Source organism: Physeter macrocephalus, chromosome 10 (genome assembly GCF_002837175.3).
Source record: "Physeter macrocephalus isolate SW-GA chromosome 10, ASM283717v5, whole genome shotgun sequence".
NCBI lineage: Eukaryota > Metazoa > Chordata > Mammalia > Artiodactyla > Physeteridae > Physeter > Physeter macrocephalus.
This window is the reverse complement of record NC_041223.1, coordinates 39,173,793-39,189,497: the sequence shown is the minus strand read 5'-3', so window position 1 is coordinate 39,189,497 and position 15,705 is coordinate 39,173,793. Positions and strand designations below refer to the sequence as shown.

General features: G+C 36.3%; 1 protein-coding gene across 1 annotated transcript in view; it reads right to left on the bottom strand.

Annotated features, from left to right (window-relative positions):
• Positions 1-15,705, bottom strand: part of TRDN (triadin) — a 366,265-nt gene that overhangs the window by 250,141 nt on the left and 100,419 nt on the right. Inside the window, exons 6-7 of the mRNA XM_055087525.1 lie at positions 6,462-6,515; positions 3,004-3,063 (exon numbers count right to left, since the gene is read on the bottom strand). Coding sequence (XP_054943500.1) covers positions 3,004-3,063; positions 6,462-6,515 — 114 coding nt within the window. The remainder of the gene's footprint in view (positions 1-3,003; positions 3,064-6,461; positions 6,516-15,705) is intronic.

Sequence of the window (15,705 nt, the reverse complement as noted above, 5' to 3'; positions counted from 1 at the left end):
GCCCAGGCTCACACCTGGCTGTGGCCCTAGACCCTCCATCTCCAGCTCCACATCCTACCATGGTGAGAGCTGCCTGCACACCATGGGGGAAGATTAGACTCATGTTCGCGTCAGATCCAGCCCTCCCACCAAAGCCACTTGGCACATGCAGACTATAGGGGCACTCCCACATAAAGACACCCCTTCAAGACTGGGATAGGCTACTGTTTCACCTAATTTCATAGAGATAGCTGAGAAAACTGAGAAGAGAGAGGAATTTGTTTTAAATGAAGGAACAAGAAAAAAACTCTGAAAAAACATCAAATGAATCAGAGATAAATATTACCAGATAAAGAGTTCAAAGCATTAGTAATAAGAATGCTAACTGAATTAGTGAAAAGAATAGATGAACACCATGATAATTTTAGCAAGGAACTAGAAAATATAAAAAAGAACCAATCAGAACTGAAGAATATAATAACTGAAATGAAAAACACACTAGAAGGAATTAACAGCTGACTAGGTAATACAGAAGAATGCATAAGAGATCTGGAAAATAAAATAATGGAAATCACCCAGTCAGAAGAGCAAAAAGAAAAACAATTTTTAAAAATGAGAACAGTTTAAGGGACCTCTGAGACAACATTGAACCCAGTGTTCACATCATAGGGGTCCCAGAAGAAGAGAGAAAGGGGTCGAAAATGTATTTGAGGACATTATGGCTGAAAACTTCCTGAACCTGAAGAAGGAAACAGATATCCAGGTACAGGAAGCACAGAGGGTCCCAAAGAATATGAACACCCAAACATATCATAATTAAAATGGAAAATATTAGAGATAGAGAATTCTAAAAGAGTAAGAAAAAAACAAAGAGTCGTACAAGGGAATCCCTATAAGGCTACCAGATGATTTTTCTGCAGAAACTTTGCAGGCCAGAAGAGAATGGCCTGATATATTTAAAGTGCTGAAAGTGAAAAACCTACAACCTAGGATATTCTATCCAGCAAGATTATCATTTACAACTAAAGGAAGATAAAGAACTTCTCAGAAAAGCAAAAACTAAAATAGTTCATCAAGACTAAACAGTCCCTAAAAGAAACGTTGAAGGGTCTTCTCTAAGTGGAAAAGAAAAAGCTACAAGAAATAATAATCTATAGGAAAAGAAAAATCCCATTAGTAAAGGCAAATGTATAGTAAAGGCTGTGGATCAACCACTTAAATAAGCTAGTACAAAGATTAAAAGACAAAAAACTAGTAAATTCATCCATAACTGCAATAAATGGTTAAGGTATAAGCATGAAGATGTAAAACATGACATTAAAAACACAAAACGTGGGGCACTCACAGATATAGAGAACAAACTAGTAGTTACCAGTTGGGAGAGTGAAGGGAGAAGGGGCAAGACAGGAGTAGGGGAGTAAGAGGTACAACCCATTACGTGTAAAGTAAATAAGGTACATGGATACAATATAGGAATATAGCCAATATTTTATAATAATTTTAAATGGAATATAATCTATGAAAATTTTGAATCATTATGTTGTATACCTGAAACTAATATAATATTGTAAATCAACTATACTTCTATTAAAAAACATTAAATTTTTAAATTAAAATTAAAACATAAAAATATTAAAAAGACAAATATTGTATGACATCATTTATATATGGAATCTAAAAAATAATACAAATGAACTTATTTATAAAACAGAAAACAGACTCAGTCATAGAAAACAAACTTATAGTTACCAAAGGGGAAGTTGGGGAGGGATAAATTAGGAGTATGGATTTAATAGATATACTTCTCTCTATAAAAACTATATAAACAAGGATTTACAGTATAGCACAGGGAACTATAGTCAATATCTGATAATAACCTATAATGGAAAATAATCAGAAAAAAATATTTATATATTTATAACTGAATTGCTTTGCTGTATATCCGAAACTAATACAATATTATAAATCAACTATACTTCAATAAAATATATATATAAATAAAATATGAGGAAGCAATTTGAATTTAGTAGATAAGACTGAACTATCAGAACTTGTATTTTTCTAACATCAAACGATTTGCAGACAAACTTAGAATAAAAACTAGTTGATGTAATCTTCCAAAGTTTATAACATTACGTTGATATTCTAACTGATTTTTTCTTTGGTGTATTATAAAGACAGTTAAGGCCCTCAATACTTAAAATACTGATCAAGTTGATGCATTATCCTTCTTGGAAAAAGAAATCCTTAATTTTAGTGTTCTAAAATTAAATTCAAGGTGTAATACTGATCCAAACTGTAAACCAGATATGTTGTACTGGTTTCCTCTTGTTATAATAACTACCACAAATTTAGCTGCTTAACCCAGCAACCATTTAATATCTTCTGGTTTCCATGGTTCAAAAGTCTTGCCATAATGTGGCTCAAATAGGTTTTCTGCTTAGGGTCCACAGTGCTAAAATCAAGTTGTCAGCAGGGCTGCATTTCTTACTGGATACTCTGGGGAAGAGTTGGCTTCCGCACTTACTCAACATGTTGGCAGAATTCATTCCCTTCTCACACTTTCCATGTACCTCCCTCAATTTTCAAGCCAGTAGTGGGGGCCCAAGTCCTTCTAACACTTCAAATCTTTCTCTTCTGCCACATCTCTATGTTTTTAAAGGTTCGTGAGATTACACTGAGCCCTGGATAATTCAGGATAATCTCCATATTTTAGATCCACCTTAACTACTTCTGCAAACTCCTTTTACCATGTAATGTAACTTACCTAAGGGGATGCCACCAAGGGATGAAGGTAATGGGGACCAAAATTCTGCCCCCCACATATGGGAAAGCTCTTCATTTTCTTCTCACATTTGGAGATGCTCTATTATTTTAAATATTCAGTTTTATTATTCTTCTGGATATTAAATTTTAAATGTAAGGCCAAATTAAATTTTATGTAAAGGAAATGGTGAATGCTTACAATCATCCAGCTACCTGTTACTCAAAATGTAATCTTTTAAAGTAAAAAGTATAATTTACCTTTTGCCACTGTCTTTGTTTCTGGTTTTTCTTTTTTCTCAATTTTTTCCTTGTGAGTTGCTTAAACAGAAAATTTTATATTAGTACACACTCTTAATAGATTTCAAGCTTTTCTTTACCTCAGTATTATAGCCACCAAAATCATAAGCTAGTTTGAAGATTGATGACATTAATGAGCCCAATTCAGGAATAAAACATGACTAATTTAATAAAAACTGTATAAAACTTAATTTAAAAGACTTGGCATTAAGACTTAGAAAGCATTTTGAAAGCTAGTCTCACCCTCCTGTTTAAAGTTATCATTCTAAGTAGAATTTTAGAATAATAGCTTTCAGGAAAGACAAACAGAGTAATTTTATAAGAATTTGTTGAAAGATACATCATTTTATCAGGAGGAAGCACTGTCTTACAATTAAAAGAAATAACTATCAGGACTACAGCTTTGATCAAGAACATTGTGTCTCAACAAGGACACAATTGACTTTTAGGGAGGAACAATTTCTCAGTATGAGGGATTGTCTTATGCACTGAAAAAATGCTTAGCTTCCCTGGTCCCCACTTACCAAATGCCCGTCACTCCAATAACATTTTAACAAGCAAAATTTTTCCAAATACTTCCTAAGGGAAGCACCTATGGTTGAGAACCACTAATGGGTTATAAGGTAACCATCAAAGATTACTGATTGAGTGCAGCTTCTTAACTGAACGGTACTTGACATGATACCTGAAACATTATAACTTCTAGTTGTCTATGTAATAGATTAATAACAATAATCAATAATTGTTTATAAAACAATATAAATTTATTTTATCAACTTCTATTTTACTTACATAGACTAGTAAAATCTTGTGTCTCTTAATGGTTTAAGTAAAGGAGTTCTGAGAAGTACAACAGCATGAGCAGGTTATCCTCATATTTCAAATGTATTAAACTGTGCGGTTTAGTAGTTTCCCAAATCACCATACATATTTCAACATTTACATACTATTTATTAGAGAATAATAATGAGAGTTAAAGAAATTATGAAAAATTAAATGATAAGAGATTTTAATTAAAATAGTTGGGTTAAGGAAAGAGCCAAATTATTAGAGTAAAAAATTGGAGCCCTAATTATTTTCATTTCTCTAACTATATAATACAAATATTAATGTCAATCAGTTTTACTTGTATTATAAAAGGAAAATGATGTGCTTAAAATATGTATTTAAATAATTATTCTTTTAAAATACAGTCTATGAATGGTTTCCCCAGAATTTTGGAGAGATGATGCAAGCCTCATAGAAAGCTTAGGGCACCATGTCCAGTTGAAGTTCATGAGATCATGGCAGCTGCAGAGTTACCAAGAGAGCAGTTTCCCTCCCCTCCAGGGTTTCAGCCTTTCCACCTCTCAGCCTGGCCCATAGTCATCTCCACTACCATCTGGGGTTATGAGTAACAGCTTGGACAATATTCACGGAAGGAGGGCACAATTCACTCAAGGTCATTGGGCTACAGTATAACTAATCTCATAAAAAGCAAACTCCTTTAATTGGTATACAGTAAATAAAAGGACACAAGTGTTTTGTTTCTGCTTTTGAATTTGAACAAATTTCCTTCAAATGTATAATTTAGGGGCAACAAATTCTCAATTATTTTTCAATGAAAAGTATTTAGCCACTGTAAAGATGGAAAGAAATCACAAGAAATATCAGATTATTTCATTTAGTCAGAGTACACAGAACCTGATGCCAATAATTCTATGTAAGTCAATAGCAAGTAGGAAATGGACACCTGTTTCTAGAACAAAGAAGATGGCTGTACTGAAATTCATGGATATTATCCCAATGTAAACATTAATAAAAGAACAACTATTTAATTCAAATTTTCAAATGTGAGTTTAGAATAAGGAAGAATGAAGCATGTTTCAACTCATCTGATTCCTAAGCATTGTAAAACATTCTAGCTAAGTGGAATGTTTCACAAAATAAAATTTCTCAGTAGGCTATGTGTATTGTGGATATATAAATCAGCTGAAATTTAGCCTAAATATCCTAGACGTGATCCATTCTAAAACAAGAGCAAAAAAATTAAGTTAGAATTTTATTTTACATCATATGTTAAAATAGATTTTTGATGAATTAAAGTTAAATGTGAAATATGAACCTAATTTTTTAAACTTGAGGAATATTAGTAATTACTGAATTAATCCTTGGATGAAGACTCAAGAGCAGAAATACCAAAAGAAAATATCAACATATCTAGCACCATAAAAATTCAAGAACTTAAACACATACATATATCACACATATGCACACACACGTTTATTCACACAGACAGAAACCCTTACAATAACTACAAAACTAACTATATAAGAAATATATTTGTAAACGTAACATCAGTGATGTATACCCAAATGACACATACATGTATCATCAGGAGAAATGAGCAGTGAGTGTGAAGAGTTATACAAGAAATATGTATCACTAAAAATCACATTCAGATCCCTCAATCTACAAATAACAAGCAATTAAAAGATATAGTGGGGGCTTCCCTGGTGGCGCAGTGATTGAGAGTCCCCCTGCCGATGCAGGGGACGCGGGTTCGTGCCCCGGTCTGGGAGGATCCCACATGCCGTGGAGGGGCTGGGCCCGTGAGCCATGGCCGCTGAGCCTGCGCGTCCGGAGCCTGTGCTCCGCGGTGGGAGAGGCCACAGCAGTGCGAGGCCCGCGTAACACACACACAAAAAAAAAAAAATAGTGGAAGAAAATATCTCTATTTAAATACTATGCAGCTTTTTAAAAAGAATGAGGGAAATATCTATTTACTGATATGGAAAGATCTCTAGGGTATATTATTATAAAGACAGAACATAGGACTAAATTTTGCGTAAAAATAGGGAGAGACAATAATGTATATTGTCTTCTAAATGAATAATGAATTTCTGAAAAGATGCACATAGAGCTCATAAAAGCAGTTTACTGTGTGTCTGTGTGGGTAGATGGAATGGGATCAGAGGGTGTGGGAAAGGCAGGAGAAAGCTTTTTGCAAGGTACCTTTGTGTGTTAAACAATGAGTGTGCATTGCTTATTGTAAACAAATAAAAACTAAAAAAGTTTTAAGTCCAGTCTAATATATAATCACAGAATACAAGTTAAAGTAATGAAGTACACTTCCTTACCTATCAAATTGGCAATTATTTTCTGAAATAATATCCTCATTGTTGGCTAAAGCAATCTCAGAATTGCCAGGGGAAAAACTGATACATTTCCAGAAAGTAAATTGGTAACAGTTTGAGAGTCTTGAGTATTTTATTTCCTTCAACCAAGAAATTGTTCTTTTCACATTCAATTCTAAGGAAAATTATCATAATAAAATTTTTAAAAATTAATTCATGGTCGTCTAAATTTGGACATAAAGAAGAAATGGTCAAAAGGTGACGGACCAATGAGTAAAAACCGCAATAAGAATAACTCCATACCTTTCTTTTCAGGTTTTCCTTTTTCTTTGTCTTTTTCTTTCTCTTTGTGTGTGACTGGAAAGAAACAGACAATATTTTTCATTTAAATAAAAGAATAAAAGATGAGATGATTGCATGGCAGTCTTTGATGTCAAAAACTTATCTACTACCTTTGGAAAGCTTTCTTTAGCATGAGGTTTTACACAGGTTTAAATGTTAAAATAATTATAGATATTTTAAATTTATATTTTTATTTCGTAACCAAGGACAAACTCATACCAAAACCAGGTCTGATTGCAAAGACTACCCCTCAACTTTTCCAAATCTTTAACTTCAATTTAATGAATTGGAAAATTTTTAAAATGTATTATGCTATCTGCCAAAGAAGCCCAGCTCAATACTGGAGGAACACCAAAACTGTGAAAACAAAAATACAGAGATAATCTTCTGAACCTGAGGCAATGAACACTCAATCTAGATAGCATATGTTAATCTTCTACAGGAAATTTCCATGCAAATAGGTTTCGAAAATATGCTGGAATGAAACTAGGATGACACCAAACCCTTTCAAAGAAAACAAAATTTAATTCAGTATGAGCTATGATTCAATTAATTAATATAGTAGGGCTCAAATTTAAGTTATAATCTTCCCCCATAATTCAGTCATAACTCTTATTAATGGCACTTCCAATTATCCAAACTAGAAACTTGGGACTCATCCAGGATTCATCTTTTATTTTTCATTTTTGTCCATTTGCCAAGCTTTTGCAATCCTACCTATTAAAAATTCCTTTTACCCATCTTCTTCTATCCAATATTACATTCCCTACTTATCATTTATTTACGTGAAAATATAGAAAGAGCACCAGCCAGCTATGTGCTAAAGACTTCACTAGGCAAGACAGACTTCGTCCCTATCATCATGATGTCAACAAGCTAATGGATGATGGATACTAAACAAATAATCCCAAAGGTAGTTAACTGCAGTTAGAATAACTGCTGTGAAGAAAATATTCAGGGTAGCATATCAATGTATAAAATGAGACCTAATCTAGTCTGTGTGCTTGGGGAAGGTCCGTTGGTAGACATCATATTTAAGGATGTGAAAGATGAGAAGAAATTAACCTAGTAGGGGAGTAGGAAGGAGAAAGGGGAAAGAGACCATTTCAAAAGTGGGACTATGATGTCCTTCTTGGGTATATTATTCTTATAAATATTATTATACTAATATCCTGAATAGTGTCTTGAACACTTAGATTTTGATTTTTCTGAGTCTCAGAGTCGCCTTTCTAACATGAAAATCTGATCATACCATTGATCTGATACAAGTGTTAGTACCTCCCTCATTGCTTAGCATGATAATCTGTCACATGGTAGGTGCTATATCAAATATAAAAATATTTCATTGTTTTAGTGATCTGACATTTGCTTATCAATCCAATCTTACCTAGCAGGAATTTCCCCTTGAACTTTACATTCCAGTTATAACAAAATGTTTGGAATTCCATAAACATGCCACATGCCCTCCTAATGCCTTTGCATCTCTGTCTGCTTGTGCCTTCACTTAGATTTCCCACACCCACATTTCCTCTGTTCCATGTACCCTTTCAGTCCTGGCTCAAATGTCTCTTCCTCTGCAGAGGGTTGGTTGATCTCTACTTATTCCATATGCCAACTGCACCACGTGCATAATTCTATCTTATCAATTACATAATAATACAGCAATTGTTCATAAATCTGACTCCCAAGAAGGTGATCCCTCTTTAGGGGCTATGCCATATTATTTTATTTTTGTATCCTGGCTCATCACATGGTGTCTGACTCACAGTGGACTCTTAATAGATATTCTTGAACAAGGGAAATTCTAAAATATTATAAGAAGAGCTATTTTCATCTTCTAGTACAATTCTATTTACTGATGATTTGTATGGATATAATACGCACTGCTTCCTTCCAATCATTTAAATATTTTACAGTTTGTTAAAATTTCTTAAATAATTAAAACCCAGTGAGAAACAGAAGAGAAAAAAAAATCATAGATCATCTAGACATTATCTTTCCTTTCCACATTCAATGGTTCTTCTGGATTTTCTAAGTTTCTAAGTTCAATATAAAAATCTCACAAAATAAGAGTAGGACATCAGCACTCACACATGACCACAGATAGCTTATTTCGGTTCCTTTGGATCACTATTAATTAAGCTGAAAAGCAAAAGAAAATCTTGGCAAAAACAAAGCCTCTTTTAAAGTTTCTCTAGGGGAAAGGAAGTTTGCATGAGATAAGCTGTGCTTTTGAAACCCTGATTGGCAAGACCCCCAGGAGAAAACCTAATCTGTGTCTCTGCCTCTGTGAAGGACCAGACCTCAGCCACCTCCGACAGCTGGTTGTCCATTCCACTAAAGGATTTTCCAGTTGACGTGTGCATGGGTATAAATGGGAGAATTAATATAAAATCAAAAGAGCAAGGGGTCTGAATTCAGGCTCAAATTAGCATATTAATGCCTTATTCCTGTTACCCTGGGGAAAAATCCGGTTCCTCGCAGTCTAAGTTTTGATTTACAGACACCGTGCTGTATGCTGGAATTTCATTATCCTCCTCAGAAATGGTACCATAATACTGCTTAGTGAAGCAGCTGGAACCACATGCTCTAGGGAGCTGTTCAACATGGCAGGGAGCCACTGAAGCTTCTTGGATGGAAACTTCAAACTTTGGCAAGACTGAGCTCAAACACTAAGCTTTGAAATTGCTTTTATCAAAATAGTGCCACCATTAATAACTGCCTTAATAATCCCTCTAAAACAAAAATAATTTGCTGCAACAATTACATTTGCTCACGCATCTCTTTGCTTAGAACTCACAGAAGTTTTCATATGAAAGAAGAAAAAAGTACCTTCCTCATCACCAGCTCTGTTTGGTTAAGTTACATCTTAGCTAGGATAGTTTTAGCTCAGGACAAAATAAGCTTGTTGCACCTGCTAGAGCTTAATTTGTTTGTCATCCTTATTTACAAAAAACAAAATTCCCTTCGGCATGCTGATAATTAAAAACAAATGGAATACACAAGTTGGAACGGCCCTGATGTTTGGCATCTGAGTTGGCATGGCCCTGCTGTTCCTGCACTTGCCCAGACTCTGACCTTTCCCTGGCCAGAACACTCGGCTCAGCTCAACTCCGAAGCGCGTATCTCGCCCTCCCCATATGTTCTCTCTCCAGTACTCTGCCAGCCGTGCTCTGTGCTTTCACAGCTCTCGGCCCCGGCAACCCCCAAGGCGGGCTCTGTGTCCTTTTCTGAAGTGTATCAGAGCTCAGAGTGCGCCTGACCCTGAGTTCCTAACGGGCAAAACACGCGCCAGGGGCCAAGCAGCAGGCATTAGGGGCCAGGTTGTCAGAATCCTTTGCAGTTCTCTCTGCTCTGAGCTCAAAACTCAAACGTTTTGGCATCAAAAGTTTAAAGTACTGATTTGTATAGGCTACTCTATTCAATTGATGGTTAGCAAGAAAATTTAATTAAGTGAAACTCTGGAACCTCATACTTGACTTCAGAGCTATTGGACTAGACTAAGCTTGAGTGTCTGAAGCAAAAGGAATTGGATAGATAAGCATGTAACAACTGCACCTTTGCATTAGAAAACAGTTTGGGGAGCACAGCTACCTGTAATAGATTTTGCTGATTTTTCTTTTAATTAATTTCTCAGATTTCTGGCATTGCTGTTGAGAGAGGTATTAGCCCTGAAGTGGTCTATAAATTTTAAATAGGCCAACATTTTAAACAGTTTCATCAAATTCATATACACCCATGTTTCAATTCATCATTTTCTATGAAAGAGCAAGATACATATTCATTTTAAACCATTAAAAAAAATTATCCTTTAGCCACCACTAAACGCCAGATGTACTCTTGGTTAGTGTATATCTCTGTTTCTTTTTTCTTTTTTTGTAATTTCAATTTGTCGAATTTCCATTCTGTGCTAAGACAAAATGATCTACACACTTTATATGATAATGATGAACTCAATAGAAAAGCATTCTTGAGTACAGAAACTTCTCAAAGATTGTATTATTCATTCTTCTTAAAGGAAGAATTTATCATTTTTACTTTAATATAAGTACACAATTTTAGAGCTGATAGGAACCTAAGAGATCAATTAGCCTGAAGTTCTTTGTCCATTGATAAGAAAATACAGCCGCATAAGTGTCCATGGCAGAGTAGAAAAAGAATTCAGTTATAATGTTGCTAAACTAGTACTCTCCCCACAAGATTATGCTGCCTTGTCCATCCCACATCCTGTGCAGACTTGTTTTTATGAGCCGAAGTGTACTGACTAGATTCTCCAAGCATGTTATCTACAATCTATCCTACAATAATGCACACACTTCTTTCTCATAATAAAATTACATTTATTTATGTATTAAAGTGAAGATTAGGCAAATTACCTAAAGTTACAAAGCTCATCTGATACATATGCTTTCAATCACAAAATAGATTTTTTTAATTCTAAAGGATTAGTTTTACTTTCAAGTCTGATTTAATTGTATGGGTAATTTCCCCTTCACCTGGGGCTACATGGCCATAGTCAGAACCATAATGATTTCCTCATAAGTGAACAATCGCTATGCAGGAGATACATAGCTTTGTATAGGGCCTTCTGTTCTCATTTTACAGGTTTATCATTCACAGCAGCCAAAGAAGAAAATAAAATATATTTTGTACTTTAAGGAGACAATTAAGTACATCTGAGAGAAGGCAAAAGTAAATTTATACAACACAGGCTGACTAAATTAACCTGTGGGCTTTGAGAGCATTTTCACAAAGGGCTCCAGGATATTTAGATACATTTTAACATCCTGCCCTCTTTGGCTTTTGAGCCTCATCTTCAGCCCTATGCCTTGCCAGCCTATGATTCCGGTCCTATAACTGTTTCTCAGAAAGGATCCTAAACCAGTCAATCAGGGTGATTGCTCTCTATTAACCCTTTTTAAAAATGTTCCACTGACTTTGTGCATGTGATACTGTTATGGGTTTAATTATGTTAGCGAGAAAAGATATGCCGACATCCTAACCTCCTGTACCTCGGAATGTGATCTTATTTGGAAATAGGGTCTTTACAAGAGGTAATCAAGTTAAAATCAGGTCAGTAGTGTGGCTCCTAATCCAATATGACTGGTGTCCTTATGAAAAGGGAAAATTTGGACACAGAGACAAATATGCACAGCAAGAAGGGACAGAGATGCAGGGAGAACACCGTTTGAAGGTAAAGGCAGAGACTGGAGTGATTCATCTACAAGCCAGTGAATGCCAGCAAACCCCCCTGAAGCTGGGAAAAGCCTGCAGATTCTCCCTCACAGCCCTCTGAAGGAACTAACCCTGATAAAACCTTGACTTTGGACTTTCAGCCTCTCTAACTGTGAGACAATACATTTCTGTTATTTTAAGCCTCCCAGTTTTTGGTACGTTGTTACAACAGCCCTAGGAAACTGAACACTAACACTAGTCACTGGGCTTCTCTTGTGCTCCTTTAACCAAGTTCCCACCTGGTTCCTTGAGGACTGACCCCTGACCTAGCTATCATATCTTCCATTTTAAGTTCCAGAGTGCACACCTAAATCCCAAACTAAAGCCCTTCCAGAAAACTGAGGTCAGATCTACTCAGCGACTAGGGCAGCCAGATGTCTCCTCAAACAGCATCTCTCGTCCAGGACATCTCTTTGTGAAGTATTCACCACATGATGACGCGACTGTGTACTTGGTTTTTAGATCTCTCATTGGACTGGGTCTTACTCTTCTTTGTATTCGTAGTTCCCAGTATGATGTTTGGCACAAAGTAAGTGCAATAAATAAATTAACGTGTATTATTGCCTAACAGCTATAGCAAGTTTTTCTATTTACACCATCTGTCTGCCAGGACACTCCCCCATTCCCACCAACTGGCCCACTCAGATGTTAACTACATGCCATTCATCAGCACACACTCTGCTGTGTAAATTTCCTCACTATGCCTGAGGTCAGCTCTTCAGCGAAACACCTGATAACCCAGGTGTATACAGCAGAAACTTATTGCTCTGAAAGCCTAAAAGGCCCTCCTTTTGTCTAGGAGCCATCCTAGAGAGACAAAAGTCTCTCATCTAGTTATATGTTTATCACCAGGTTCTAGTCTTTTCTGGTTTACTCTGTTCTATGAGTATACTGACATGTTTAATAGTTAAATAGAAGCCTAAACGGTGTCCGAAACCAACAATAAAATTTGCAATTGAAAAAGAAACAAGACAATATGCAATAAAAGAGTAACCACATGGAGGGAAAAAGCAGAGGAAAGTAAAAAAATAAATTACTATTTTTCTCTGGAGAACTGAGTTTTGCTTGTATCTTTCTTTTTTTGCACTTTCCAAATTGTCCAAATTAATCTGTATTACTTTAACCTATACTATTATACATTTATTGTGGGTGTTGCTGGTTACATGTTACAGATAGTTTTTGTTTTAATATGGAGCTCACTGTCAAATTCTTCAATTGCCTCTGACCAAATAAATTTGATATTACAATGGCCCAATTAAAGCCGCATAATTATATACACTTGAAAATAAACACAGATTGTCACAGGAAAAGTTCTCCACAGAAATCAAGTAAATATTAACAAAATAGAGAAAATGAATGCTTAATTAATTAATTCATTAATTATTTCAACATGCATTGAATGTGTTTCATCTGTTTGGCACTTTGCTAGATATTAGGATGATTTTTAATTTAATATAAGGACACAAATTCAGAGCTGATAGGAAGCTGAGAGACCACTGAGCCTGAATCTCTTTGTTCACGAATAAGGAAACACACAATCGTAAATGTCAACACCAACCTAGAATATATAAAAAGACAAACATAGTTCCTGCCCTCAGTGAGCTAGACCAATATACTCTCAATTAAAATTTGGTGTCAAAATGCTTTAAAGGCTGAAAGCAAGGATGTAACTGTAGCATGGAGGAAGTACCTGAATGCCCACAGAGTGAGGGACAGCAAAGGAGGCCTATTGAAGGAACCGATGTTCCATCTAGAATCAAAGAAATGAGCAGAAGCCTGCCAAGTGGCCGATGGTCAGAAGGAACAGGTATATAAAATCACAGAGTTATGAGACAGCAGCAGTGCTGGCTTAGGAACTGCCCAAAAGCTCAGCCTGCCTATGGCATGGGAGGTGTTGGTGGGATGTGCAGTGAGGTGGTGAGGGGAGCCGGGGAGAGCTGGGAATGGTAAGTGGCAAAGTGGACAAAGCTGACCACTGGCTATCTATCAGTGATCATATGATGAGGGCCTTTTATGTCATGACAGTGTGGCTTTTACTCTAAAGCACTGTGAGGACAACAAACGGATTTAAGCCGGTGAGCATGATTAGCATGGCTTTCAAGGGTTAATGCAGGGAAATCAGTTAAGAAGTAACTGTCATAACCTAATTGGGAGATGACTGTAGAGGGGATAGTAATGGGAGAGGAGAGGTGAGAATAGACTAAATTATAATTAAGAGAGAGGATGACAGGGCTTCCCTGGTGGCGCAGTGGTTGAGAGTCCGCCTGCCGATGCAGGGGACACGGGTTCGTGCCCCGGTCCGGGAAGATCCCACAAGCCGCGGAGCGGCTGGGCCCGTGAGCCATGGCCGCTGAGCCTGCGCGTCCGGAGCCTGTGCTCCGCAACGGGAAAGGCCACAGCAGTGAGAGGCCCGTGTACCGCAAAAAAAAGAAAAAAAAAAAAAGAGAGAGGATGACAAAGGGCCATGCAGGATTGGACTTTGGTATTGAAAGAGACCAACAAGTCTATGGCAGGGATTGTAACTCAAATGCATTCACAGATAAAGCAGATAAATAAATGTCTATTCCAGTAGTGATGAGAGTGGAGGAGATTGGTGCAGGTCCCACCTAAAGGTGTAAGTTATGTTAACATACTCGTTGGTCAAAGAGAACCTCTGTGAGATATACTTGAACTCTAGGCTAGGTGTTTAATTGAGAATATTAATGAGATGGCTACTCATCTGAAGAGGTTGACTTGAATTCTAGCCTCACCTCCCAAACATTAATGGAACCAGGATGGAGTCTGCACATGAATATATATGAACATATATTTTTAAACCTATCCAGATGATTCTAAAGTCCAGTCAGGATTGAGTACCACTACTGGCCAAAATGACTCCTAGCTTTTTAACTTGAATAACTTGGGTGAATCGTGATGTTAATTTTCAGGACAAAGAATATGTAAGGATGAAGACATTTTGTGCGATAGAAGTTAATACATCAGCTTCTGCATAATAGATCTGTTTATACTCTGATATTTGCTGGCTTCTCTATAATCATTTCGGGCTACTATTACCTTGGATATAGTGTATCTTTTCTTATAAGAGTTCAAAATGCTTTGATAACAATTTAAATTCCTAACTATTCATCATATATAAACATAACTGACAGAATGAGGCATAGAGAAAACATGTATTTATCTAGACATAGGAACAGCTATAAAACCACATTTATTTTCACTGAACTACTTGGGAATAGAAAGCAGGCATTATTCTATTCTACCTGGATGAGGAAACTAAGCAGTAAAATGAAATCTTTTGTTCATATTCAGGCAGAAAATTGTGGAAAAAAGTATCTCTGAAGCCCATTTCACTGTTGAACAGCTGAAGCTCCATTTTCTCTTTCTTGAGAAACATTCACTTTCCCAAACTATATTTGATCTATTCAGGAAATATATTCAGGTACCAATCTCTAGCCCAGCCTTTGAGGAATTTATTTTAAACTTCAGCCAAATTCACTGTTTTAATTATGCAAGACTCACTAGTTTAAAAAACCCACTCTACAGCCCACTGCTCAGTCTTTAACAGCACGATTCTAATAGAGCCAAGTCCAAAACGCAAATGGTACCATCTGCGTCACAACATCCACTCCAGGAGCATTGCTATGAAATTAGTAGTACAGTCTGCAAGATAAAACAGCAGACTCCCCAATCATGTGGAACCAGTTGAATTTCTGTTTAACCTCCAGCAGATAGAAACACATAACCAGTTCAGTGATGGCTAGCTTAGTCAATCCGTACCCAAGAGCTGTGTCCAATTTCCCTGACCAAAGGGATTAAGAACGAAAAAAGGGAAAGGGAACAGAAATAAGACATTAGTTCCCTGAGTACAAATATAAATAGGTTTCAGTTGAGTAAACTTCATTGTCCCTGGTTGTATAAGGATTGGCTGACCAATCTGGAACTAATTCAAACATTAGGATTAAAGACATAA